We start from the raw sequence: 23,138 nt of genomic DNA on the forward strand, positions 1-23,138 counted from the left end.
GATCGGAAACACGTCGGAAGCAAGGCAGACAACCACACTCGATCTTCGCTCCAAGCAACTTTCCGTTGGAAAAGTTCAAACACAGAGCAGTGGCATCATGACAACAGCATCCAGCGTTTGACTGGTTCTTTCCAGAAGAGAAAAGGCGGCTTTTATGGAGTTCATAGAAGCGGGAATTTTTTAAGCAACTGGAGAGCTCCTTGGTCCCCTAGTGCGAAGACAAACAAGTGTTTGCGCTTGGAGTGAATTTTCATCTGGCCAATGATCTCGGCTCAGCAGCCACTCTACCACTATTCACTTGCCCAGACCCACGACAACTTGATAGTTGTGAATCCATTTCTCCACAGCACTTCCAACCAGTTATTTCACAAATGGCTAATCTCTCTTTCCCAAAGGAGATGCGCTCGTGCTCTATTCATCACAAATCTTTGTCTAAGATGCTACCACACACTGCTGGCGATCCCAACAAAGAACTCTTCTTTTCCTTTGTCTTCCAACACAGCGGACTGCAGTGCATATTGAAATTGCAACCCTTTCAACACTAAGCATGGGGTTTGAAAACTTGCTACATTTTTGTTGTCAAATTTGGTCAATGACTTGGGTCAGTGGAGCTTTCTTTTCACACTCAGCACTGCCATTTCTCTTTGGGCCATCATTTTGGATCTTGGATTTACCATTCTCGTCTTTTGTCAGGCGGCTACTCTGAGGCTGGCGAGAAACTGCGGATAGCTTTTGGTCAAGGAAGTTTGGACTGATGTTTCAGCTGGATGTCGTCTTCCTGTATCATACCGCATGAACTGGAGCTGGACTGGTGGATGGGGAATTTTGGGGTCAACGGAATTGAACGGCTATCTTTCTTCTTCTGTCCTTTTTCTTCTCTACATCTCTTCTTCTTCTTTGATGCTTCGGTAGGTTGTGGAAGGCTTTTGGTAAGGAGGATTGGATTTTTTTTCTCTTTGTTCATGTCTTTTTAGAGTGGTTGGTAGGTGTCTTTTCGAAGTGACTCTTGGCTGTATTCTTTTGTTCTCTTTGTTTTTGTCTGAGACAGAGGGAGGGAGGGCGGAGTTTCAACAAAGGGCTTTGCATGTTTCTACGCAGACGGTGGGGACTGACGGTGGGGACTGACGATGGCAATTAACAATTATTGAACTTGAATAGTTTTTCTATCCTTTTGCTTCCTTTGACTGTGATAAACACGTTCTTCCAATCGATTTGGTAAGCAGGGAGTGAAAAATAGACATCTTCTTGGCCGAACTTATCTTCCCACATCGTGGCCCAATTGCGGACATGGTATAGTAGAGCCACGTTGATTGGAAAGACATCCTGATGTACATGGTCTCGGAGCTACGCAGCATTCTCCTCTGCTCGTTCTCGGATATTTGAATCCAAAGTTGGACACAAAAGCGTTTCAGCATAGCCGTGATAAAGGCTCGCGATAGAGACGGACTGCGACGCAGCTTATGGCATGGCAACTACGTGGTAATTATCACAGACAGAACTTCAAAGATCACGATGCATCCCATTTTGCCCAATAGGTTCATACCTTGTAAATCTCGACTATTACGTGGAGAGAGTTGGTAGAGAGGACGTCTTCGGGTCATATGCTCACCAGACTCACAGATAGGATGATTCTCACGAATTGCTGCTCGGTCCGAAAGCAATATATAACAAAGTTATTGCGACGCATGGGACTCGGAGGTGTGTACGAGATATCGAAAACCCCGCATGGGAGTTCCAAACCGCCGGTATAGTCGTGGAGAGAGCGATCGCCGATATACAGAGCGTAGTATTGCATTCGGTGGTCATCGACAAAATTATGGTGGGGATAACGTAAGACATGAAGTCTTCGAGGGAGTCTATAGCGCGAGGGGCTTGTCGTAACGATACGTCTAGCAACTGTAACAATGTCAACAGCGATACCGATCGATTAATATGAGGCTCTGCAGCGACTTTCGGAGCAGACTTCCGGCAACGACAGTCATAATCAGATGCCAGGCGGCGGTAATGGCAGTGGGAAAAGCAGATTTGGAAGAGGAAGGATGGGCGAAACAAGTATAAAGATCGTAACGATGCTTGCCTTGGTACTTAATCTGCCGAAAACCAACTTTTCCTCTGGCAGAAGAAATGCGATAGCAATCACCAAGCTGTCATCGTTGAAGAGGAAAGATGATTAGCCTTTGACATCTCTCAAGGAAATATCTCGGTCCATGTAGAAGAACCATGGTGCTGGGATGATTGACTTGTAGACGCGACTGGATTGGATATGTGGCCCAGACTCAGGGGATGGGATAGCTTCAAGGTCAAATCTTGGTTGAAGCAATGTGCATGGAGATGGCTGAGCAAGTCTTTTGCGATAGTCCTTGTTGAGCATCTTCCAAGGCAGCCAATTAGCCTGTTGCTATGACCCTGGTGTTTTCGTCTCTGTTTTGAGCGAGAAAACGTTTCGTATCTAAACACCAGTTGGAACAGAGGCTACCGTACGGATGGTTTGATCTGTAGTTGAGGTATGTCGCATGGAAACAGTGGCTGGCCAGATACCAGAGCGTGACACGTTGGACAATGTCTTTATCGGTATGGGTTTGTGTGAGAGAATTCGAATAACAGCCAAGCCTAGAGACTTGTTTTGTTAGAAAGACATTCACGTTGTTGAAAAACCAAAGCCTCACCAATTTCCTCGCCCGATTCAGCATATTTCCATCTTGCAGGCTGTCTGAAGATGGGTATCGATTGGAGGCTCTTGAAGCATCTGTAGTGGGTCTGCACTCGCCATCTTGCTCTTCGAAACACAAGGAATCACGGCTTCTGATGTATTTTGAGAAATAACGATTTCGTTTGATAACCAGATGGCGAGGCCCGGAGAGGATAATGCCGAGGCCTATGTTACGTAAGTCGAGGCGAGGCTGAGCTCAACTTGCAGCAGCCGCTTCAGCAGCTGGCACTATGATTCCAAGTACTAAGGTATTTGAACACACATGGACTTTCATCGATATATTTGTTTACGAATGTCGCTACAAAGTCTATTCCATGTACCAGATGCCACACCTCCGTCTGAGCCACAAGCTTTCCCCAAGATTCTATCTCCCCTGAGCCAAGGAGCTCAGATATTCGAGCACAGCTGGTATTCGGGCACCTTGTCGTGACGGCAAATAGAAATACGATTCCTGTCTTTTTTTCAAAACTTGATTCTGCCATGTCCCCTTCCTTGCAATAATCGGCCATCCGTTCCAGAAACCACGCTCGATGAGGGCTTGGCTCTGAAACTACGCATCCCATGAACAGCAGCCAAAACCAGAGGTCATTAGACACGCCCCCTTTTTCCACCAAGAACTGCTCTTCTTGGAACAAATCAAAGAGATGTAAAGTTACATCTTGGGCGCACATTTGGGGGCCTCTGGCTGGAATAGAAGTAAGAATAAAGGTCAGTGAAGCGAGAGAAATACAGCGTTCAAGGTGCTTCGCGTTCTGATCCAGGGCATGAAGTAGGAGGCGATACGAGAGTGCTTGGGATCGCCGAAATAGCCAGCCTTCCGTGTCGGGTCTGATGGAAGGGTACGACCATGCTGCGTTGGCGATACGACAATACGCAACCAGATCTTGCAAGATGTTATTAAGCTCTTCTGAAAGCGACTCTATATGGAAGCCTGTTCCAAGGCGAGGCAGTATCACCAACAGCTCTTCTTCCGTGATCCCGAACTCTTCCAGACTTTCGGGCAGCTGCCCTGGATCCCACGTCACGGGAATGATAGGCGGCTTTCGACTAGTAATGGCCATGAATTTGTCTGCCAATATCACGCTGTCCAGCACATAGGGATCGAATTTCTTCCACCCCCCGGCGCATTCGACAACTTGAAGCAGTGTCTTGAGATGCATTCGGCATGCAGAGAAGCCGCGATACCCCAATTTGGAGGCCATGGCGTGTCTGTCTGGCAACTGCCTCCACATACTGGGCAAGCAATTCCACATCTCCGTGATTGCAAGGCCATACATGGATAGAAGCAGCCAATTGTCGACGATATATCCGGGAGTAGAGAGATAGACTCGCACAGCACGAAGAGCCTTGTCGAGAAAGTATTCTGGCTGCTTGCCAGAGTGGAATCGGCCCATCGTCCAACCCAAGAGGCTAGATCCGTATGCAAGAGTCGAGTATATGAGCTTCTCGTCCTCAACACAGCGTTTTAGCCGCAGTTGGAACATTCTGTCGTGCCTCATGGGTGCGTGCTGCAGAAGCCTTTCTGGTGGTGCAAAAGACTCGGCAAGGAAATTTACCCGTGAGGCGTGAGGAAAGGTTATGTGAAGGATAGCGTGGGTGCCGGCATCCAGATTGGCGACGGTGCAGTGGAAGGGGTCTGAGGCGTTGTAGGAGGGTTGCATGGCCTTTGACAGAGATTTGGATGACGCATATGCCGGTGTGAGTCTCTTTACAACCGCCTCTCTTTGTTTCTTCTTCTGCTTTTGACTATCTTCTGATGACTTAACAGACCGAGCTGTCACATCATGATCAACAAATTTCAGCTTCACTTCCACCGTCTTCGATATTTCCGAAACATCCGACGCTGATAGAGTGGTGGTGAATCCGGCCCATGGCTTCAATGACTGCGATACTTCCGCCTCGTGCCTGCGTCGTTTGTTCTGCACATGGCTCAAAATGGCTGATCGTTCGCCGGCTTTGCTTCTCGACAAGACGCGGGACGTTTGTGTCTTGTTTACAAAGAGAAGCGAGCCATCCATAACGGGTTGTGTGTTGGAGGGTTGGCCTGTCAGTCAATCCATTATTCGACCCACACTGGCTTCAGCCAAGCGCGATAGTCAATACTAATAAGCGCCAAAATGCAACAAGGAGTGATGAAAAGCATCGTCTACAATGGGATCGTCGGTTGTGCCGACAGCTCAGCATTTGCGGCCCAGCGCTAGCCCAAAGTCCCAGCCACGGGGCTGTACTTAAGACGCGACTCGTACTCGGAAATCGGGGCTTTGTCCAATCAGACCCAATCCCATGAGGGGGATTCGAGGTCTTGGTGGGAGACTCAGACTAATGCAGTGGCTGATTACCGTTTCTGGGAGACACAGTTCCTATTTGGGAATGATGTCTGTCGGGGCAACATTGCACCGTGGGGAGATTCAACGCCTAATTGTTGTCAAAATAGAAACATATTCTAAACATGGTGATGAAAACAAGGCGAGCCCTGGATTGCATTGGCTGGTTATTTGTTTTTACCAAGGTTATACGGAGAGGTAGTTGAACCGGTGAAGGATGAAGGATTGCTGCCCGAATGCATGATACTAATCTTGTAGGATACACTACTCTTTTGAGAAGTGGCTTCAGCATCACTGCCTCGAATGTCTCTCAACGATCAATCCATCGCGCAGTGTTTTCAGCATCATCACCATCATCACCATCAATAGCGATAGGAGGACGAACAGAAGGCATGTCGACAATGGCTATAAGAGCAGACAAGGACCCAGGTGATGGACGAGTGGAAGAATCATCAACTTCGACAATACAGCAACCAGATCATTGATTCGCTGCCTCCTCCATACCGAGATTATTGTTTTCCCATTCTTCCCTTCATCTCAGCTCTTTCGACGTCTCTTTCGCCTATCGTGTCTTCACAATGCGTCGCCTCTTTTTCGCAAGCTTCGTTTTGTCATTCACACTCAGAGGCAATGCAGCGCCAGTCACCAGCACCGACTCTAGTTGTCTGCCTGTTGTAGACTTGGGATATGTTTGTCATGCCTCTATTAAACCAATTACTATTCGCACGTCATCTAACTTTTGTGGCAACAGGAATTGCACCAAGCCCTCTCCTACAACAAGACGACGCAAACCTATCTGTTCCAAAACATTCGATATGCCCAGCCTCCCGTTGGCGACCTTCGATTCCGAGCCCCGACGCACCCCAAGACTAACCGAACCGCCATCCAAACCGGCTCCGAATTGCGATTCTGCCCACAAGGTGTTCCACCTTGGCAGAACGACGCATTCACTCCCATCGGCAAATACTCGAGCCCGGTCAATGCGTTCACTCTTCAAGCCTGGGAGGAGAGCATCAAAGATGGTCAGCCTCTGCCAGTTGATTGGAACGCGGGTGCTCAAGAAGACTGTCTTTTCCTCGATGTCCACGTTACCAAAGGGGCCTTTGAGCAGGCGAGTTCAAAGTCGAAATCGTGTGGAGATGGAGGAGCCCCTGTACTTGTCTGGGTAAGCTTGGCTCTTTTTAATTCTTAAACACTTATACACACACATGGTTCATGGCGTTCATCTCTAACCTGTGCTCGGCAGATTCACGGCGGCGGCTTTGCTCTCGGCTCCAAGACTGGCACACCAACTCCCGGCTACGATCCAGTTGGCCTTTTTGAGCATGCTGCTGCAAATTCTGATGAGGGCCTCGTCTTTGTCGGCCTCAATTACCGTCTCGGAGCCCTTGGATTCATGTCCGGCTCCGAGATTGAAAAGAATGGAGACCTAAACGCAGGGCTTCTCGATCAAAAGTTTGCCCTGCAGTGGGTTCAAGATAATATTCACCTCTTTGGAGGCTTCAAAGAGCGCGTCACCCTTATGGGAGAGTCTGCAGGCGGAGGCTCAGTCTTGTTTCATATGACTGCAAACCACGGCAAGGGCGCCGGTCTGTTTTCTCAAGCCATCCCGCAAAGCCCAGCTACCATTCCGACCATGCAAGTTGTGGACGACGGCTATAGCCAGTTTCTGTCGTATCTCAACGTGAGCAGCTTGGAAGAAGCCCGGGCCGCTGATACGAAAGCAGTGATTGCTGCCAATGCTGCGCAAATTGGGGCCGCTCCAACCACGACTTACATCTTTGGCCCTGTGATTGACGGCAAATACATTACCGGTTCCCCCAGCAACTTCATCAAGGATGGAGCGTTCGATAAGTCGGTCAAAGTCATGGCTGGCCATAACATGTTTGAAGGCGCATTCTTCTTCGACCCCAATGTGGACACCAATGACGAATTCGCCTCCTGGATCAATCGATCATTCGCCGGCCTTAGGAGCAAAGACGTTGCTCATCTGGCCACCGTACTGTATCCACCACAGTATGACGGATCTCTGGGATACATCGACATGGATACGCGGCAAATGAAGCTCTGGGGAGAGGCTGTCATTGACTGCAACTATTATTGGATCGGGCAAGGCGTCCGTGACAAGGGATATGCTTGTGAGTGAAAACAAACCCCCCCTCCTGTAAGATGATGATTTTGCTCGTCTAGGCAGTAGTACCTTACTTTGAACGGAATCATTTGCTGACTGGTCTTTATGCAACTCCAGACGAATTTGGCGTCTCTCCGGGATTCCATGTCCAGGATCTCAAGTACACCTTCAACGATCCCACGTCTCCAGCGCCGTGGCCCAAGGCACAGGATACCCTGCAAGAAGCGATTATTACGTTTGTGCAGGAGGGAGTCCCCAAATTCACCAACCAAAAGACATTCCCGCATCTTGGGCCACATGGCACTATCGTCAATGTCACTTCTCAGGGGGGGCGTGGAAACGACCAGGAATGTGAATGCCACGAGGTGTGAGTGGTGGGCAAATCTTGCTCTATAGATTGTGAGACGAGAATTTTCAGCTAGTCTGAGATGGAGTCAGAATCATAATGATGATAGCCAGGGAGGTGAGAAAGATGACGGCTGAAGAGGAGGAGGATCGGAAATGGAATTATAATATGTGTGGCTCGAATTAATGCCGTGGTATTTCCCCACTGAGGTTTGGACTTTACGTTGGTAGATGAAATTGAAAGAAAAATTAAGCTGGTAAAAAAGAAAGGATCAGGCAACTACATGGTAATAAAATCGCCTATCTATGATCCTCCGCGATCCTCCTCGATCTTTCTTTACTGAAATGCGCGTGCTCTCTTTTGCTGTGATGTCAACATTTAGATTTATAGTGCCAGTGTGAGTCAGCCACAATCACTAATTCGGGCAGAGTGGCTGAGTGGTCTAAAGCGTTAGACTTGAATCAACTCTTCGATTCCTGCTATCTAATACCTTCGGGTGCGCAGGTTCGAACCCTGCCTCTGTCGAATACTTTTTGCTATTTGCGACTTCTTAATTATTATTTTTCTTTCATTCTTTTAATAATTTTCATTCCGAGAGTTTTGTGTTTTAGCCTTTACGATAAGTTGCGTCATGTTTAATTGCTCCTTTGATATAGTTATTAACTGCTCTCGGGTATTATTTTGGCTAATCTCAGCTGCAAGTAAGACGGAATAACAGTATAAACTGCGTTAGTCATAGTTTAGAAAGGCGCCGTAACGAAAGAAGTAATTAATTCACTGGCAGAAAATGTCAGAACATAGTCATTCAATCAAGGTATATTCTAAACAGGCAAATGCTACAAATCTTCCTATATCCTCCAATAAAGCCCTTTAAGTGGAAAACGAGAATCCAGGGTACCCATTCTCTATCACCTCCTTGATGGTGCTTTGGTAGGCTCCATAACCGTCCAGCCACCAGATACCAGGAGCATCTTTTCCAGACAGATTGTTGCCAAAGATGTAAGACTTGACCGCTCTGAACAAGCTGCCCTCTGACAGCGTTCGGCACTTTTCCATCCACTGTTGCTTGGCCTCCTCTTCGGCCTCAATGAGAACAGTCTTGCCGCCATTCTCCTTCTTCTGCGCTTCAGCCTTCTCAATCAGGCCTGCGATGAAGTTGCCTTGAGATTCAACCAGCGGCGGTATGTTGGTGGGTGGCGACTGGGGCCCGACAATGAAGAACATGTTGGGAAAGCCGGATTCGCCGATGCCGAGATATGAAGTTGGAAGACCGGCCTTGGCCCAGCTGTCCTTGAGGGTGCCGTGTTTTCCTTGAAAGTCGATTTTGTTGTAACTTCCGTCAATGGGTTCGTAGCCAGTGGCCAGGATGATGACGTCGAGATCCCACTGCTTCTCCTCTGTCAAGATGCCTTTCTCGTTGACCGTTACAAACGGCGTGTGTTCATAGTTGACAATGTCGACGTTTTCCTTGTTAAACGTCTCATAGTAGCCCGAGAGAGTGACAGGCCGCTTGGCGTAGATTAGGCTGGGGGTCAGCTTCTTCAGCTTGTCCGGGTCGGTGATGGACTGGGCAATCTTCTTCTCAAAGAACTTGCAGAGCTCGCGATTGGCCTCTGCGCTGCTATGGATATCGCCAAACGGGCCGTACAGGAAGCTGAAGCCGCTTGCGCCGTGATTCCAAAGGTCTTCCCAGATCTTCTCGCGCTCTTCTGCGCTGACGCTCATGGTAGGGGTCGATTTGTGAACAATTGCATGCCCCATGGGGTGGTTATTGACCTGCTCCCAGACGTCGTCGTAGTTGTTGTTGATCCACTCCCTGTACTCGTCTGAGACAGGGCCATCGGGGTGAGGGACAACGTGCTGGGCTGTTCGCTGGAAAGAGACCAGGTGCTTCACCTCATCGGCAATATTGACCACGAGTTGGGCTCCCGATGAGCCGGTGCCGATGACGCCGACTCGCTTCCCGCTGAGGTCATGCTTCTCGCGCCAGTCGCTGGAAAGGCTCATGTTAGCAGTATTCCATCGTCGGGGACACTGTTGCTCTGACTTACCCAGTGTGATAGACGGGGCCGGAAAACTTGTCGAGGCCGGGAATCTTGGGCCAGTTGGGTATGTGAAGACTACCGCAGGCCAGCACCAGATATGTCGTCTTGTAGGTCTCGCCATTTGAGAGGCTGACATTCCAAGTAGACGTAGCAGCGTCAAATGAGGCTTCCTTCAACTCCGTGCTCAACTGGATGTGCGGGCCCAGGTCGTAGCGCTCTACAATATGCTTCAGATAGGCCTGGCTTTCCTTTTGGGGAAGGAAATGCCTTGACCAGGGATAGGTCTTGAGCAGCTCTTTGTCAAAGCTGAACCTGTACACTTCACTGGCGGAGTTACTGGTGGCTCCAGGATATTGGCTCCAGTACCAGGTGCCGCCGATTTCGGGGGCTTTCTCGATGCACTTGACAGATAGCCCCAGCTCCTTGAGCTTGTAGAGGTTGAAGATGCCGCCGAAGCCGGCACCAACAACGATTGCGTCAAACGTAGACATGGCCAATGAAGAAGTAATTGCTGGTGCTTGCCAGAAAATGAAAACGGGAAAGGCTGATGAGAAGGTTGAAAGGGGATGTTGGAGGGAACACTTGGAGGTTATATACTAATATATATACGGCTAGAAGACAGGATTTGTAGGGCCATATCCTGTCCTAGCACACATGAAACTATCGAAAAACTATCCCACGAGGTTGAAGACTCTTACGGCGTCATGGATAACGGCTTACAAGTTGGTTGGCAGTCTCTACACATGCAACTACTATACATGCACATGTAGATCCCTGTGGCCTTGAGCAGAAGGAATATGTAGTACAAATTATGTACTTTTATGTAAAATTTTAAGATACAGATATGAAAAGCAGTATCATGAAAGTTATAACATACATTAAGAACAACAGGCTTTGTAAAATATAATAAACATATATGTAATAGTATTATTTATTTCTTTTTACTTAGTTATACTAGTTTATTATAACAATTAGTTTACTTACTAAAAATATATTTAACTATATTATTTAAATCCGTTTTTTTTACACATTTCACTCTTAAAGTACTTTTCATATTTGGATTAGCTAATACTACCTATACAAGGTACCCATGTATGTATCTAGTATTAACCCAATTAGCAAAGGATCTACCAAGTAATTACAGCCGCAGAGACTAGAGTAGGTAATATTATTCAATAACCCCTGCCAACATTTCACAAACTCCTTATTCCTTGTAAGCGCTAAAATATGTAACCTGTTCTTATAACGGGATAGGTACCCGAGACGGGAATGAATCATCTTGTCCATGTGGGTTTGTATACCATCAACATTTTGTAGGAGCACGGTATGCTGGCGCTGAATCTAGGTTTTGGCAGCAATTCGTCAAGCGCATCGTCTTCACATTGCTGCAGTTAGTTGGCTGTGGCATTTATGTGTAGTTGATATCAATGCCAAGGTGCATTATGCACGACATGGCGACAGAGAGAACCACAATAGCGGACGCTTAGCCAGGCATCATCTTCGCTACTAATGCACTAGCTCTCTGCATTCTAATAGATCTCCGCTATATCTTATGGGATCACTCCTGCCAGAGCGTGCAAATATGTGCGGATAAGGCCATTGGTTAGTCAGTCGGTCCCGAGGAAGCTCGATTAGCCTATCCATATAGACAGGGTGCAAGTACCTTGTTTTCTTATCAATATTTGTTTGCTTCTAAAACCTTGGGGGGGGCCAATTACTTACTTTGTGCCACTGTAGCTACTAAGAAGTCATAATGACTAGCACTCTTGTTGCTAGCGGTTGCCAGGGTTTTCCTAGCGAGTGCAGTCCTATCCTTTCACTGTCTCCGTGTTACCCGCGATGGGGGCCACAGGGTAACAGGAAGTGTAATCGCGAAAATAGGGCGCGGCACGCACAGTAAGCCCTTACTAACTACAGCTGTCATGGTGCGCACATGGAGGAAAAGAGGTAAATGCAGGGTCGGGACCGGAGGCTTCTGAAAAGAGACAAGCAAGGGATACATACATGTACGTCTCAAACAAGGGACGTCAGCGACCCATTTTCAGTAAATGCCACAGGACAAGTAAAGCAGTTAAACGGCAGTTTTTGTGGCAATGAGAGAAATGGGAAACAACACGTATTTAAATTGCTGTAACTTTACACGTTTGGTCACATTGTCAAGTGCTGCAAACAAGACCCTCATCCATCACCTTTTGTTTACATGTGTGGAGTGCAGCGGAACGGGGTTATCCGCGTGCTAATTCCACCTTTTCTTTTAGCGCGAGAATCCCGCAGATCCTTTTTCAGCTTTCAAGGATACATCTGTGTAGCGTATCACACATCAGCCGCATCATTCCTTTAGTTGTCTTCAAAAGGATCCTCCAGCAATTGCATCACGGACATGGGGCAAGTCTCGGCCAATAGGAGGCACGATTGCCTTTTACTGTATATACAGTAATATTACTTTATAGACCTACCTAGGCGCACAAATTCGGGGCCAGTAATATTACCGCATCGCACATTTGTAGCAACATACAAATTACCCATGTATGCATGATAGAAAGTGGTTTGAAGAATCCCGCAGCTTGTTTCTAGGATCCTAAACAGGCATTTTCTCGATAGAGCGGAAAGGCAATCTGGGTCGCCGGTCATTAATCTGCACTCCTAACAGAACATTCCATATGGAACGATAAAGCTAGCAAGTAATGGGTAGACCAATTAGCATTCAGGACCTCGAGATAATCTATCTTGACCACAGGCATGGCTGCAAAGTTGAACTGAGATAAGCTGATCTATTGCCCCAATCTTGTCTAGTTAATTTCCTAAATCCGTGAGTATTCCTATTACACTCTATTTTCTCCACATGAATGCCATTATGTCTCAAATAAGCCACCTGCTTGGAAGGACAGACATTGGAATCCATGACTATTGCTTAATGAAGGCAGAAACTTCTTGGCTGGTAACAAAAACAGCTCGAGGGACAAGTCAGATTCAATCTTGGCCGGGTATTCCTTGGGACGTCGGCTGAAGCCAACTTTCACTACAATCATCATTTCTCCAGCTGAAGCTGCTGGTCGCTGAGATCAACGAATACGGCTTACCCATGGACAGGATCGACCGGCTGTCGCTGCTCTGATGATTTACCCTAGACCTGCGCCAAAAACTCCAATGGTCTACCCTAGACCTGCGCCAAAGACGTTGATCGCTAAATTATAGCGAGCACGACACTGTTGCTCAGCGCACCAGTGGAAAAACCGCATCGCCGAGGAACAAAACGCCCGCACTGAATCGGCGCATCGCAATTTCTAATTTTCCATGGACTTCAGACGAAAGACACAAAGCGATGACGGCGATGCCTCCTCTGCTACCACCAGACGCTTCACGATGCCTTCATTTCTCCATCTCCGCATGAGGCAACCTGCCAGTCGCATAAAAATGATTCGCATCCAAAGTCTCCTTGAATTGCCATAAAAGCGCAATCATGTCGACGTCAATTACCGGCAAACAATTGCCGTTTCTCCAGCAATTGCGTGAAAAGCGACAAAGGCGTCCACGCACATTGCAATGATTCGTTCGGTATACATTCATCTGGTCCCAATTTCTAGGCTGCTCGCGCTAATGGCCAATATTCTCTCTAGCCATGTCCGCTTTAGGCAGTGGCCGATATTCAAGATACAACAGAAACCTTTGCGATGAGCCGATCGACCGAGAGGATACGCGAGTTATAATGGCTTACATCCGCCTATTGCTGACAAGCTATTTTAGCTCGCGCGCAAACTTGCAATACTTGATTGCACGTCTCGCCAGTTTGGAATTGGCGATTCATCTCAATTGCTTCATCTTCAAGTCACAATCGCCTCTGCAGCCAAAATGAGCGACTCTGGAATCTCCTCAACGTCCGAAGAAGGCAACCGTCTTAACAGCCTCCTGAGCCTATGCCCGCGTTATGTTGTCGTTCCTCCTAATCCCCCGGATGGAATCGCCTTTGCCCTGGCGGGGAATTCTCAAGAATGGGACCACCTCACCGAATTGCACTCGGGCATCTCAAACTGCAAACCCGGTGTCTGGAAGGCGGAGATGAAAATGATTGAGGGGGCAGAATTTGGAAACTGTGACACGGAGGCGTGTCTTCGGTGGGTTGCAGACTTGGACGAGGAGACTGAGCTCGATTTCGGCATCTCTCTGAACGAGTGGCAGGCCTGGGAGCAGATGTTCAAAGACAGGTTCGATGATTCAGCCGCTGGATGGGACGAGGGCTTGGCATGGAAGCACGCTGGAACCTACTATGACGATGGCGGGCTGTTCAACGTCATTTCCATGGCATACCTTACTCGTGGAGCTGCGGCAATGGTCATGGAGGGAAGAGGCGCTGGGGAAGAGGACATTGACGAGGACGAATGGGCGGGCTACCTTGAGATGATTACACTCAACGACAACCTTGACGGGGAAGACTGCGAGAGAAATTCGGGCTTTACGTTTGGAGGACTGCACTGTAAGTTGCACCTTTTGACAAACAGGCATTTTGCATGCGGGCAGATGATGTAGATTGCTGACGGCTTTTACTGCTAGTTGGGCAAGACTCCATTGGCGGGCCACCCGGCCTCTCCGTGGCTGAGAAGGACGGCCAAGTGGTTGCGATTAAGCTTTTCATGGACCACGAAGAGCTTGATGAGGGGACTGCGTTTGATAGTCAGCCTGGCAAGGTTGTTTTTTAACGATGGCGACTGTGCTCGATTTTCCCGCACAGTTTGCACGGTTAATTCTCTCTTCAACGTTCAAACATACATCATGCCGCCACGAAAGAAAGAGTGAATGAAGCAATATACAACGCTTTCGAATATTGAAATACAATCTATTATACATTGTTTCTGAGTGGAAATACACCGCAATGCAAGCTTGCAACGTTCAACGAAGCAAGCCTGGCACGCCAACTATTGGAATGCTAGCTATCGCGCGCAATAATTTGAGCAGCTTCTTCGGCAACGTTATACTCGTAAATCTTGCGCGTCGGCTTCGCCACAGCATTAGGAAAGAAACCTACATGAAATTGTCAGCATCCATTTCTACAATCATTGCGTGGCTATTGCAGCGTGCCACTTACTAAACAGCTTGAACATTGAGTACATGGCATACTCCCGGACGACACCCATGTCGCGCTTCGAATTCTGAATCTTCTTCGCACTCTCCAATATCTCCGTGACGCGTGGCTTCCGAAGATCCATATATTGTTTTGCAGCCTTGACGATGGCTTGCTTTTGAGCGTCTGGCTTGCTCGCATCTCTCCGTTTCATCTGATGCGCCAGGAATAGCACAAACGCTTCGCAGTCCTCCAGTGCTTGTGATACACCTTGGCCCGAAGTCGAGGGCAGGGCATGTGCCGCATCTCCCAGCAGAACAACTCCGTCGCGTTCCCAAGTTGGGAGCGGTGGTGACGTCCATGTGGGATACATGTGCGTGACGCGGGCTGATTTGATGATTTGCTGGATGACGGGATCTTTCCACTGTGCGTGCCTCTCTCGAAGGTGTCGCGAAACGTCGTCCATGTCGAGAGTGCTGCGATCTGGGCACTCTTTGATCTCGTATGTGGACCACCACGCCAGCGTTTCTCCTGGCTTAGAGGCAACGTAGGGGTTCTCGCGATTGGGATCAGAGGGATCGCTGTCTGGGAAATAGTATCCAAAGAAGCCGTTGCCCCCAAAGATGAAGTTCATTGATCCCTTTTCGACGAATTCCGCCAATCCTGTTGCTGGAATGAAGCCGCCAATCCCGACAAGGCCTCTGTTAAGAAGAAGAAATTAGTATGCAAAGAGTAATGCATTGGCTGATCATGCAAGCACTTACTCGTAATGAGGAGGATATTGGTCTTCTTCTGCCTCTGGAAACAAAGCCCTCTTGGCAGTCGACTTCACCCCGTCAGCACCAATGATGACATCAGCCTCTACCGGCTCGCTTCCATCGACAAAACGGATGATGTTTCTTCCTTCAGGATTAGCAATGACCTGTGACACGCGCTTGGTGACGATATCCTCGTCTGGGATGCGAGTGCGTAGACATCTATAGAGCGAATGGCGACTACAAGCCACCATGTTGAGCTTCTTCAAAGGCTCGCCCGGTTCTTTCGTGGTAGAACCATCGGGATCGATGTACATGAGCAGGTTCCCATTCTTGCTCTTCAAGTTGGATCGCGTGATGACATATCCATCACGAGTGACTTCTCGCAGAAGCTCCTCGTCAAGACGCTGAATTACGCCGAGACCATTGGGTGCGATGCCCAGTCCGCCGCCGACGATGAGCGTGGATGAATGTGTCGGCCCTTGCTCTCGATCCTCAAACGTGACATCTTTGCCGGTGTCGTAGGCTTCGTATATCTTGACGTCGACGTCTTTGGAGAGATGCTTCTTCAGCTCGAGGTATACTGCACAGCCGGCAATGCCAGCGCCGATGATGGCTATCTTCATGTTGAGAGAGGACGAAGTTTGGGCTTATATCATTCACGAGAAGGTAGAGAGGAAACAAAGGAGGTTTGATGCAGAGTAGGTATATATAGCTATGCTACTGATCCTATTACAGCACGGATTCGCAATCCATCTACGTAACGAGGCATCCGTCTTGTTTCACCGGCAGCAAAATTGCAGTCAATCAATTCAGCTCTCACACAGTATATCGCGGGAGAGCTTCATCGCGGAGCCGCTAAATCGCAAAGCTAACCATCTCGAGTCTAAGGATCCTCCAAGCTTGAGGCGCGCACAGACTAGAAACGCATCCTAGGCCTGATTTTGGCCGAGAGTTTGGTCCGCTCAAGTTGGCCATGGGAATTAATCCAAGCCAAGTGGCGATGATGTTTCCATACCAGCTTCTTCAAGATTGAGCTGAATGCTGCCTCGACTCGCCCACTTGATGTGTTTGCTCTATCAGTGGCTATGCCCAGCCACCATGAGCCCGGAGATATTGCAAGGGGCTAATAGATGGGAAAACGATTGAATAGGCCCGGCCCTAATGAATGGCTGGTCTAGTTCAAGCCTTGAGAGTCTTTCAGCATGACAGTGGTGATTCGTTTTCGTTGACCCCAAGTAGGTCAAGTCCCTTCAACGGCGTATTTGCGAAGAATATAGGCCGCCACATCGGCAAAATACTCGTGAGATGGCGCCGAAATGCCTGCAAAGCCTCCCTTTCGAAACCCCTGCAGCATCTTCACAGCCGCCGCCCTCTGCTGCGAAGACGAGCTCCACAAGGCAGCAATTTTCAACTGCTGGACCATCATGATGGAACCGCGGCCAGGCTCAGAGCTGGATTTTTCGCTAATCATTTCGTGTGCGGACAGGATTGACTGTGTGTGCTGTTGGATGCGTGCGTCGTATAGAGATGCCGTGGGAGAAACCAAGTGTAGGAGGCGAAGTACGATTATGTTGGCGGCATCGTAGAGTGAGACCAATGCCGCTGATGGAATATCGGTATATGGCAGCATAAAGTGGCGAGGATCCGATGATGTTGCATCATCTGCTTCAGTTTCAGTAACTGAGAGGCTCTGATCTCGTTTCAAAGATACGTAGAACATGGCTTCTAATCTCCACTCATGGATTTGCAGCCTAGCATCCTGGATGAGATTTCCAAGTTCTGTTTGTAATTCGCGTGTGTTGCTGGCATCGGATGAAATGAGATGATCTGCTGTTGACAAGCACCTCAGTACAGCAAAGAGAACATCGACCAAGTTGTCAAAAATTAGCTTCGGATGACTCTCAAACGGAATCGTCCTCCATTGCGGAGAGGCAAACGGGTGAAGCCTATTATCAGCCATTGCCGCGACAAACTATGAGGTTTATCAGCATAATGGCACAGAGCGCCCAAAGAGTGTACGAAATGAAGCAAGCGCACCGTTTGTAGCCGCAAATGCCTGAATATCTGATGCATGAATCCATCCCGGCAACGCTCCGGCCCTTGCGCTTCCAGCAATGAAGCCGCACCATTGACGTGTGGCAGCCATGCCTTTGGACTGGTGCCAGCAGAAGTTTCAAAGTGGATGAGCATGACGGCCGCGCATACTGTGCTTTCCGGAGAATATAGTGATGAGCCTAGGTCGTCAAGGGATAGCAGATGTCGCAAGCTCTGCAGCGCTCTCATGTACCATCTACAGGCCTCGGTTTTGATGGATACATCTCCAGTGACAGTGCCATAGCTGAGCATCGACGCTGCGCGGATGGAATACTGCACAGGAGATGGGCAGGGAGAGGCGAGAAAGTCGGGAAGTTCGTGTAACCAAATCTTGGATGGTCCGTTGGGAATAGGCAAAGATGGCCTCGCCGAACCGAAAAAGGCGTCGATGAAATGCGACACGAAAAGTTGATCAAAGGCGTCGGCACGAGCTGGCTGCAGCGCTGGAAGATGTGATGGATGCATCATCATCGTATGTGGTGATTTCGTCTTAATACATGTGAGAGCAGCTGATGAAGGATCACGCAACGAAGCATTCGGCACGACTGTGTGGACGAAAAAGGCCTCTGTGCGAGCACCAGGGCACTTGATGCCCATGCCAAGACACCTCAGGCACTCGGGGAGAGATTGGTCGCACTATGAGATGTGAGATGAGTTTCATTCAGTCTATGAGTGGCTGGATCAATTTGGGAGGTCATGAATGGATGAGAACGCGCACCTTGACTCTGCGTTTCCGACATGTTGCGCAGCCTCTGCTTCTGCCGGCGACATTCACCATGGCGGCGATTTGCAATGTTGTCACCTGTAGTCATGAGACTGTCTTGATGGATGGGTCACCTTTTCTTCATCGTCTTTGATTCGCTTACAGAGCTGATGAATAACAGCAATAATGGGTGAGAGCTCAAGCCATCAGCATACAAACGGCAACGCCAAGATCCGATGTTATTCCGCGCTTGGTCTGGAAGCAGTGATCGCCAGGGGATCCTGGAATGGCTGTTTCTCTGTGCCAGTGACAGATCAAGGCAAGGCAAATCAAAGTCACTTGCAACATTCGCTCCTCTCATTGCTAATCCCAAACCGGATTACGGTGAACAGCTCACTCTTCTCCTCTTCTCCTCTTCTCCTCTTCTCCTCTTCTCCTCTTCTCCTCTTCTCCTCTTCTCTCAGCTATTCTTACTCATCATCGAGTCGAGCTCCCAGACCGACAGTCAGGCTCTCCTCCAATCAGCGTCCGCAACTCGCAGCTCCAGTTTCTCCAACCAAAAGCCTCCACTCCACTTTCAGCCCAGCATGATAACACGCCCACGGACCGGTTGCTCTGCCACGTCACGTTAGAGGGCTCCAATGGCAATCGGCAGGGCTGGTAGGTTAGGGGGTAGGCAAAAAGCGGAGCTGGGAAGACGGTCAGATGCATCTTGCGGTTCTTGACAATTTTGGGCCGCCAAAAGGGAAGGGTTCAATTTCAGCAACATTTATGCGTGTATGACTGGCTTTGCTTTGCGTCTTGTTGTTTCTGCATCTCATACCCCACGATTTCCCATTTAACAGCTGCAGGTCGTTTTGTCCCTTTCAGTTCTTGCATCGTTCTTGTTCTGCATCTCATATACCCCTGGAAGCCTGAAATCTGCACATCAACTCATTGCCGATCCGGCACACAAACGCACCCATTGCCATCATGGGCGAAGACAGCAGCCTCCTCTCAGTCATATTCAGGGACAAACGAGTCAAGGGCCGGGCCATCAAAGCCGCCACAAAGCTCTTCGCCAACACCGCCCCCATTGTCAAGACCATTGAAGCCGGCGCCGGCCTCATCAAAATCGGCGATACGCTGTCCAAGGCCAACGAGCTCGCCGGCAGAGTCAATGACTTTGCGCCGCGTGCAAACCAAATGGCCGATGGCCTCAACAGGTTCATCCCCGCCATGCAGGTCATGGGCCAGTCCGTCGCCGACAGCGCCCGCATCTTTGCGTATTTCAGCATGATTGCCACGACGGTGCGCATCGGCATGAACCTCGTGCAGACGTACCAGGGAATCCAGGCGCTGCAGCTCATCGCCGCCAAGCTGCAGGACATCTCGGCGGCCCTGCAGGCGCAGACGGCGCTCATGGCCCAGAAGGAGTTTCCCGACTATGTGCACAGCATGATTCGCGAGCGCCTCATGCAGACGTCGGGCGATCCGTCGCAGGACCACTGGTTCTTCCTCTGGCACCCGGACGATGACTGGTATCCCAAGTTCTTCCACCTGCTGGAGGAGAAGCCGCTGGGGACGCGGTTCTGCGGCTACACGAACCAGATTGACTCGGTTTTCGTCTTTATGATTGCAGCGCGGCGGCGCATCTCAGAGATGGAGTACAAGGCGCGGCGGCGAGGCCAATCATTGCGCCCAACACGGCTGCATCTCCTGGTGCCGGCATATCAGCCCGTTCTTGTCGCAGAGGCTCTCAGAATCCCCGAAGAGGTCGGCGACTTCGTCATGGAAGGCCGCATCAACAGCAACCGCGAGCTCGTCTGGCTGAATCTGCCCGACGACCAGCGGCACTACACCCTGAATATCGGCCAGTGGATCCCGCCAAATCCAACCTGGCTGGGCTGGGCGGCGTCGAAAATCGGGCTGGGCGAAAAGCCGCTGAGGCTGCGGACGCCGAGGCCTCTGGGGTCGAGCCAGATACCGCTGGAGATTGAGGCCACACCGCTGCCGAGGGATGAGGACGACGACGGGAGCAGTACCCTGGTCAATCCTTCGATAGCGCCATCGGAGGCCAGTTTTCAGGAGGACGAGGACAAGGCCAAAGACAAGAGCAAGCGGTCATCATCAACGCCACTGCACCAGCGCGAAAGACGGCATCGCAGCAGCAGACGGACTTGAAGGGGTTTTTAGAAGATGAGGCAATTCAGGTGGTGATAAAGAGAAGGGATGGGACATGGGCAGGGCAAGGCATTGGTTATCATGAAAGGGCAGGGCTGCACGGAACAAGGCACACACTTCACTCTGTGGATTTTCATTTTTCTTCATTTCTGATTCCCCCCTTTGACACAAATTGGAGCCAAAGACAGCATAAACGAGAGATCTGGCATCTCAGCGTCATACCTTGAACGATCAAGACGACGCATCGGCTTGGAGTATATAGAATATTTTGTTTGGACATTAGATTGCAAAATCATGAAAGATTTGTTGAGAGCTTATATATTCCGGAAATATCATGCGATGGCGGCTCTCGTCATTAGATTGTTGTACTTGTCTGCAAAGTCAATCATTGTCCCTGCTTGTGGTTAATGCATCCCTCATCACCTCACTCTACGAAAAGCTCTTGTTCCTTGTAACAGACAAAAACGTCAGACTCCACAACTGGCGCACATCGCTTTCTGTCGCGCTGCTGGCGCCTGGAGGTGGAGGAAGCACGGCGAGAGGAGAAAACTTGAAATCTGCCTCTGTGCCATTCTTGCCGCCGCTGTACGTCCAGCTCCAGACTTCGGACTCGAGCTGCTCCAAGTTGTTCTCGATAATATCCCACAGCTTGTTGTATGCCGTCTTCAGCGCAGTGTACACTTCCTTGTTGCTGCAGAATTGGGGCGTTGCAGTTGCGTTTGTGATGGACGATGGGATATCCGTCACGTCACTGGAGCCGTGGCATCGCCCCAGCTGCCGCTCAAAGCCTTTCGCCATGAGCGCCAATTGCCAGCTCCAGACAACGGTGCCGTGGTAGGCAGAGTTGGGAAAGTTTGCAATGAGGACGTCGTTGTTGGATAGTGCTGGGTTTGCGACGACGACGCCGATTGGGGTGCTCAGCCCGGCTGGGAATGGGCGGAGCACTGCATTTGCAGAGGCGTTGATGAATGTCGTGAGCTGTTCGTCGTCTGTAGCGTTGAGCAGATAATGGCGAAAGGCCGTGTCCGTGTGAGTGAGCGGGATAACGTCTGGCGTCGCTGTGCTGTTGATGGCCAGCCCATAGTCTATGATTGTCCCGTCGGTAGAGTAGTTTGACACTGAGTCACCATTCGTAGGACCGTCGTAGAAGGTGTTTTTGCTCGTGTACTCTGTCAATCTCGCAACAGCAGTCTTCGCAGTCATGTTATACTGGAAGAATTGTAGCGTACTGTCTTCCCATACTTTGGCTCGCTGAGCTGCGGCTGCGGTCCAATTCTGCGTCACCGAGTTGTTGGGATAGACGCCAGGCATAGCCGCAAGGCTGGAGATGGCATAAAGAGCAGCTGGAGCCAGAGCGCAGTTGACGTCGAAGGGGATGCGGCCATTGGCGAGGCCCCAAGCAGAGTCGCGCCATTGACCAACATTCTGGTCTGGCTTGAGAGCAATGAGATTTTCCACTGTCTGGCTCTGTTCAAAGGCGGCTGTAATGTTCATAATCTTGCTGGCAGTCGTGTAGCTGAGATCTCCCCAGGTCAAGTTCTGATTGCCAACATCGATGGATCCAGCCTTGGTGTTGAGGAGCGGAGTAATGCGCTTTGGCGACGAGTCAAAGTATCGCGCCATTAAAATGGGAAGATAGTAGTCGGTGTCAATCATTGGGTACGTGAATCCGGCCGCCGTAGATGTAACGTTGTTTTGTAGATTTACAAACGTCGCGTAATCGCCAATGGTTTCTTCGTGGCAAACTGACCCGTCTGTTCGGTTCACGCGCTCGAGCGCTGCCCCAATGACGGCTTCAATGGCAGAGCCGTTGCCAGTCCCGAGGATGGGCTCAAGCAAAAGTGCGGTGAGCATGCTGTCACGGCCAAAGTAAGTCAGGAAGCGCCAGCCACCGGCAAGAAGTTTATCTGTGTAGGAGAAGAAGGAAAGCGACGAGACGGTCTCTGGTTGCTGCTTGACAAGAGATTGCGACTGCTCGTTTAGAATCTGGCTTGGCGTAAGCTGCTTGAGTTGAGGGTAGTTGAATGACGCTGTAAAGTGGTAGAGCCCAGAGCCAAACCGTAGCGTTGTGTTGTCAATCTGAATGTGATTGCCACCCTTCTTCCAAGGCACAAGAGTAAAGGTAGTGGTTGTGACGTTGTCTAGCCATAGGCGAGATATTTTGGCACCCTTCTTTTGAAACTCGGTGACCTTGATACCTGCTTGGATGATGGGACTGAGGAGGCTGGGTCCTTCGGTAAAGTCGCGTATGTTTCTCACGCTGCCGAGAATTGCAATTGAAAGCTCGGCTGAATTGTTGAACGAGAGAACGCCCTCAACGCCGACGATGGGATTGGCAGAGTCTTTGGTTTTGCTGTATACCGGGCCCAAGGGAGCTCCCAGCGTGGAGTTGACCAGCTCAATGGCGAGACTGCCATTTTTGCCGCTCTGAGGCTGGAAGAAGGTGCAGATGCCGCTGTTGCCAGCGGGCCAAGCTACGATGAAGCGAGGCCCAATGATGGACAGATTGCTGTCGGGAAGAGGGCTTGTGACGACAGCCTGGGCATCAACGTGGCAGTCTGAGTAAAAGTAGTCTTGGTAAGGGGGGGTCGCTGAGGTGCTGCGTTCTGGCTAGACATGCTGGTGGTGTTGAATTGCTATTTGAGTGGGCAGATTGTGCTGTGGCGGAGCTGCAGCTCGCGAGAAGCAGCAACGCGGCGGCGAGCTTTTGAAGCATCTTTTGCGGTCTGCACAACAACAGGCATTGGCTGATTGTCGACAAGAGGCGGGGATGCTGTCTTACAGCAGTAGAGTCGCATCGTATCATGT

General features: G+C 49.8%; 8 protein-coding genes and 1 non-coding gene across 10 annotated transcripts; 4 read left to right on the forward strand and 5 right to left on the reverse strand.

Moving 5' to 3' along the window:
• Positions 1–689: 689 nt before the first annotated feature.
• Positions 690–4,728, reverse strand: TrAtP1_002377 (uncharacterized protein; the record flags this gene model as incomplete). The annotated part of the gene is made up of 2 exons (XM_066111451.1): positions 690–808; positions 3,441–4,728. The coding sequence occupies 2 exons, from the start codon at positions 4,726–4,728 to the stop codon at positions 690–692; spliced, it is 1,407 nt and encodes a 468-aa protein (XP_065967526.1).
• Positions 4,729–5,166: 438 nt separating this feature from the next.
• TrAtP1_002378 (uncharacterized protein) lies at positions 5,167–7,839 on the forward strand. Of its 2 annotated transcripts, XM_014085172.2 has the most exons (4): positions 5,167–5,723; positions 5,786–6,199; positions 6,281–7,172; positions 7,283–7,839. In XM_014085172.2, the coding sequence occupies exons 1-4, from the start codon at positions 5,613–5,615 to the stop codon at positions 7,534–7,536; spliced, it is 1,671 nt and encodes a 556-aa protein (XP_013940647.2). In that variant the 5' UTR covers positions 5,167–5,612; the 3' UTR covers positions 7,537–7,839. The 2 variants fall into 2 exon arrangements, with proteins under 2 accessions (XP_013940647.2, XP_065967527.1); XM_066111452.1 differs by having other exon boundaries at positions 6,281–7,839.
• A 95-nt stretch (positions 7,840–7,934) lies between these two features.
• Positions 7,935–8,036, forward strand: TrAtP1_002379. Its single transcript has one exon. It is a non-coding gene; the product is annotated as a tRNA-Ser (tRNA).
• Positions 8,037–8,381: 345 nt separating this feature from the next.
• TrAtP1_002380 (uncharacterized protein) lies at positions 8,382–10,047 on the reverse strand (the record flags this gene model as incomplete). The annotated part of the gene is made up of 2 exons (XM_014085434.2): positions 8,382–9,504; positions 9,563–10,047. 2 exons carry the CDS (start codon positions 10,045–10,047, stop codon positions 8,382–8,384), a joined length of 1,608 nt encoding a protein of 535 aa, XP_013940909.1.
• Positions 10,048–13,091: 3,044 nt separating this feature from the next.
• On the forward strand, positions 13,092–14,250 carry TrAtP1_002381 (uncharacterized protein; the record flags this gene model as incomplete). Its single annotated transcript, XM_014085220.2, has 2 exons — positions 13,092–14,027; positions 14,105–14,250. Exons 1-2 carry the CDS (start codon positions 13,406–13,408, stop codon positions 14,248–14,250), a joined length of 768 nt encoding a protein of 255 aa, XP_013940695.1. The 5' UTR covers positions 13,092–13,405.
• A 227-nt stretch (positions 14,251–14,477) lies between these two features.
• Positions 14,478–15,993, reverse strand: TrAtP1_002382 (uncharacterized protein; the record flags this gene model as incomplete). Its single annotated transcript, XM_014085433.1, has 3 exons — positions 14,478–14,572; positions 14,637–15,313; positions 15,377–15,993. 3 exons carry the CDS (start codon positions 15,991–15,993, stop codon positions 14,478–14,480), a joined length of 1,389 nt encoding a protein of 462 aa, XP_013940908.1.
• A 617-nt stretch (positions 15,994–16,610) lies between these two features.
• Positions 16,611–18,242, reverse strand: TrAtP1_002383 (uncharacterized protein; the record flags this gene model as incomplete). Its single annotated transcript, XM_014085432.2, has 3 exons — positions 16,611–17,342; positions 17,408–18,100; positions 18,183–18,242. 3 exons carry the CDS (start codon positions 18,240–18,242, stop codon positions 16,611–16,613), a joined length of 1,485 nt encoding a protein of 494 aa, XP_013940907.2.
• Positions 18,243–19,139: 897 nt separating this feature from the next.
• TrAtP1_002384 (uncharacterized protein) lies at positions 19,140–20,330 on the forward strand (the record flags this gene model as incomplete). Its single annotated transcript, XM_014085035.2, has 1 exon — positions 19,140–20,330. One exon carries the CDS (start codon positions 19,140–19,142, stop codon positions 20,328–20,330), a length of 1,191 nt encoding a protein of 396 aa, XP_013940510.2.
• A 429-nt stretch (positions 20,331–20,759) lies between these two features.
• On the reverse strand, positions 20,760–22,184 carry TrAtP1_002385 (uncharacterized protein; the record flags this gene model as incomplete). Its single annotated transcript, XM_014085431.2, has 1 exon — positions 20,760–22,184. The coding sequence occupies one exon, from the start codon at positions 22,182–22,184 to the stop codon at positions 20,760–20,762; it is 1,425 nt and encodes a 474-aa protein (XP_013940906.2).
• Between the last annotated feature and the right edge of the window lie 954 nt (positions 22,185–23,138).

Source organism: Trichoderma atroviride, chromosome 1 (assembly GCF_020647795.1).
Source record: "Trichoderma atroviride chromosome 1, complete sequence".
NCBI lineage: Eukaryota > Fungi > Ascomycota > Sordariomycetes > Hypocreales > Hypocreaceae > Trichoderma > Trichoderma atroviride.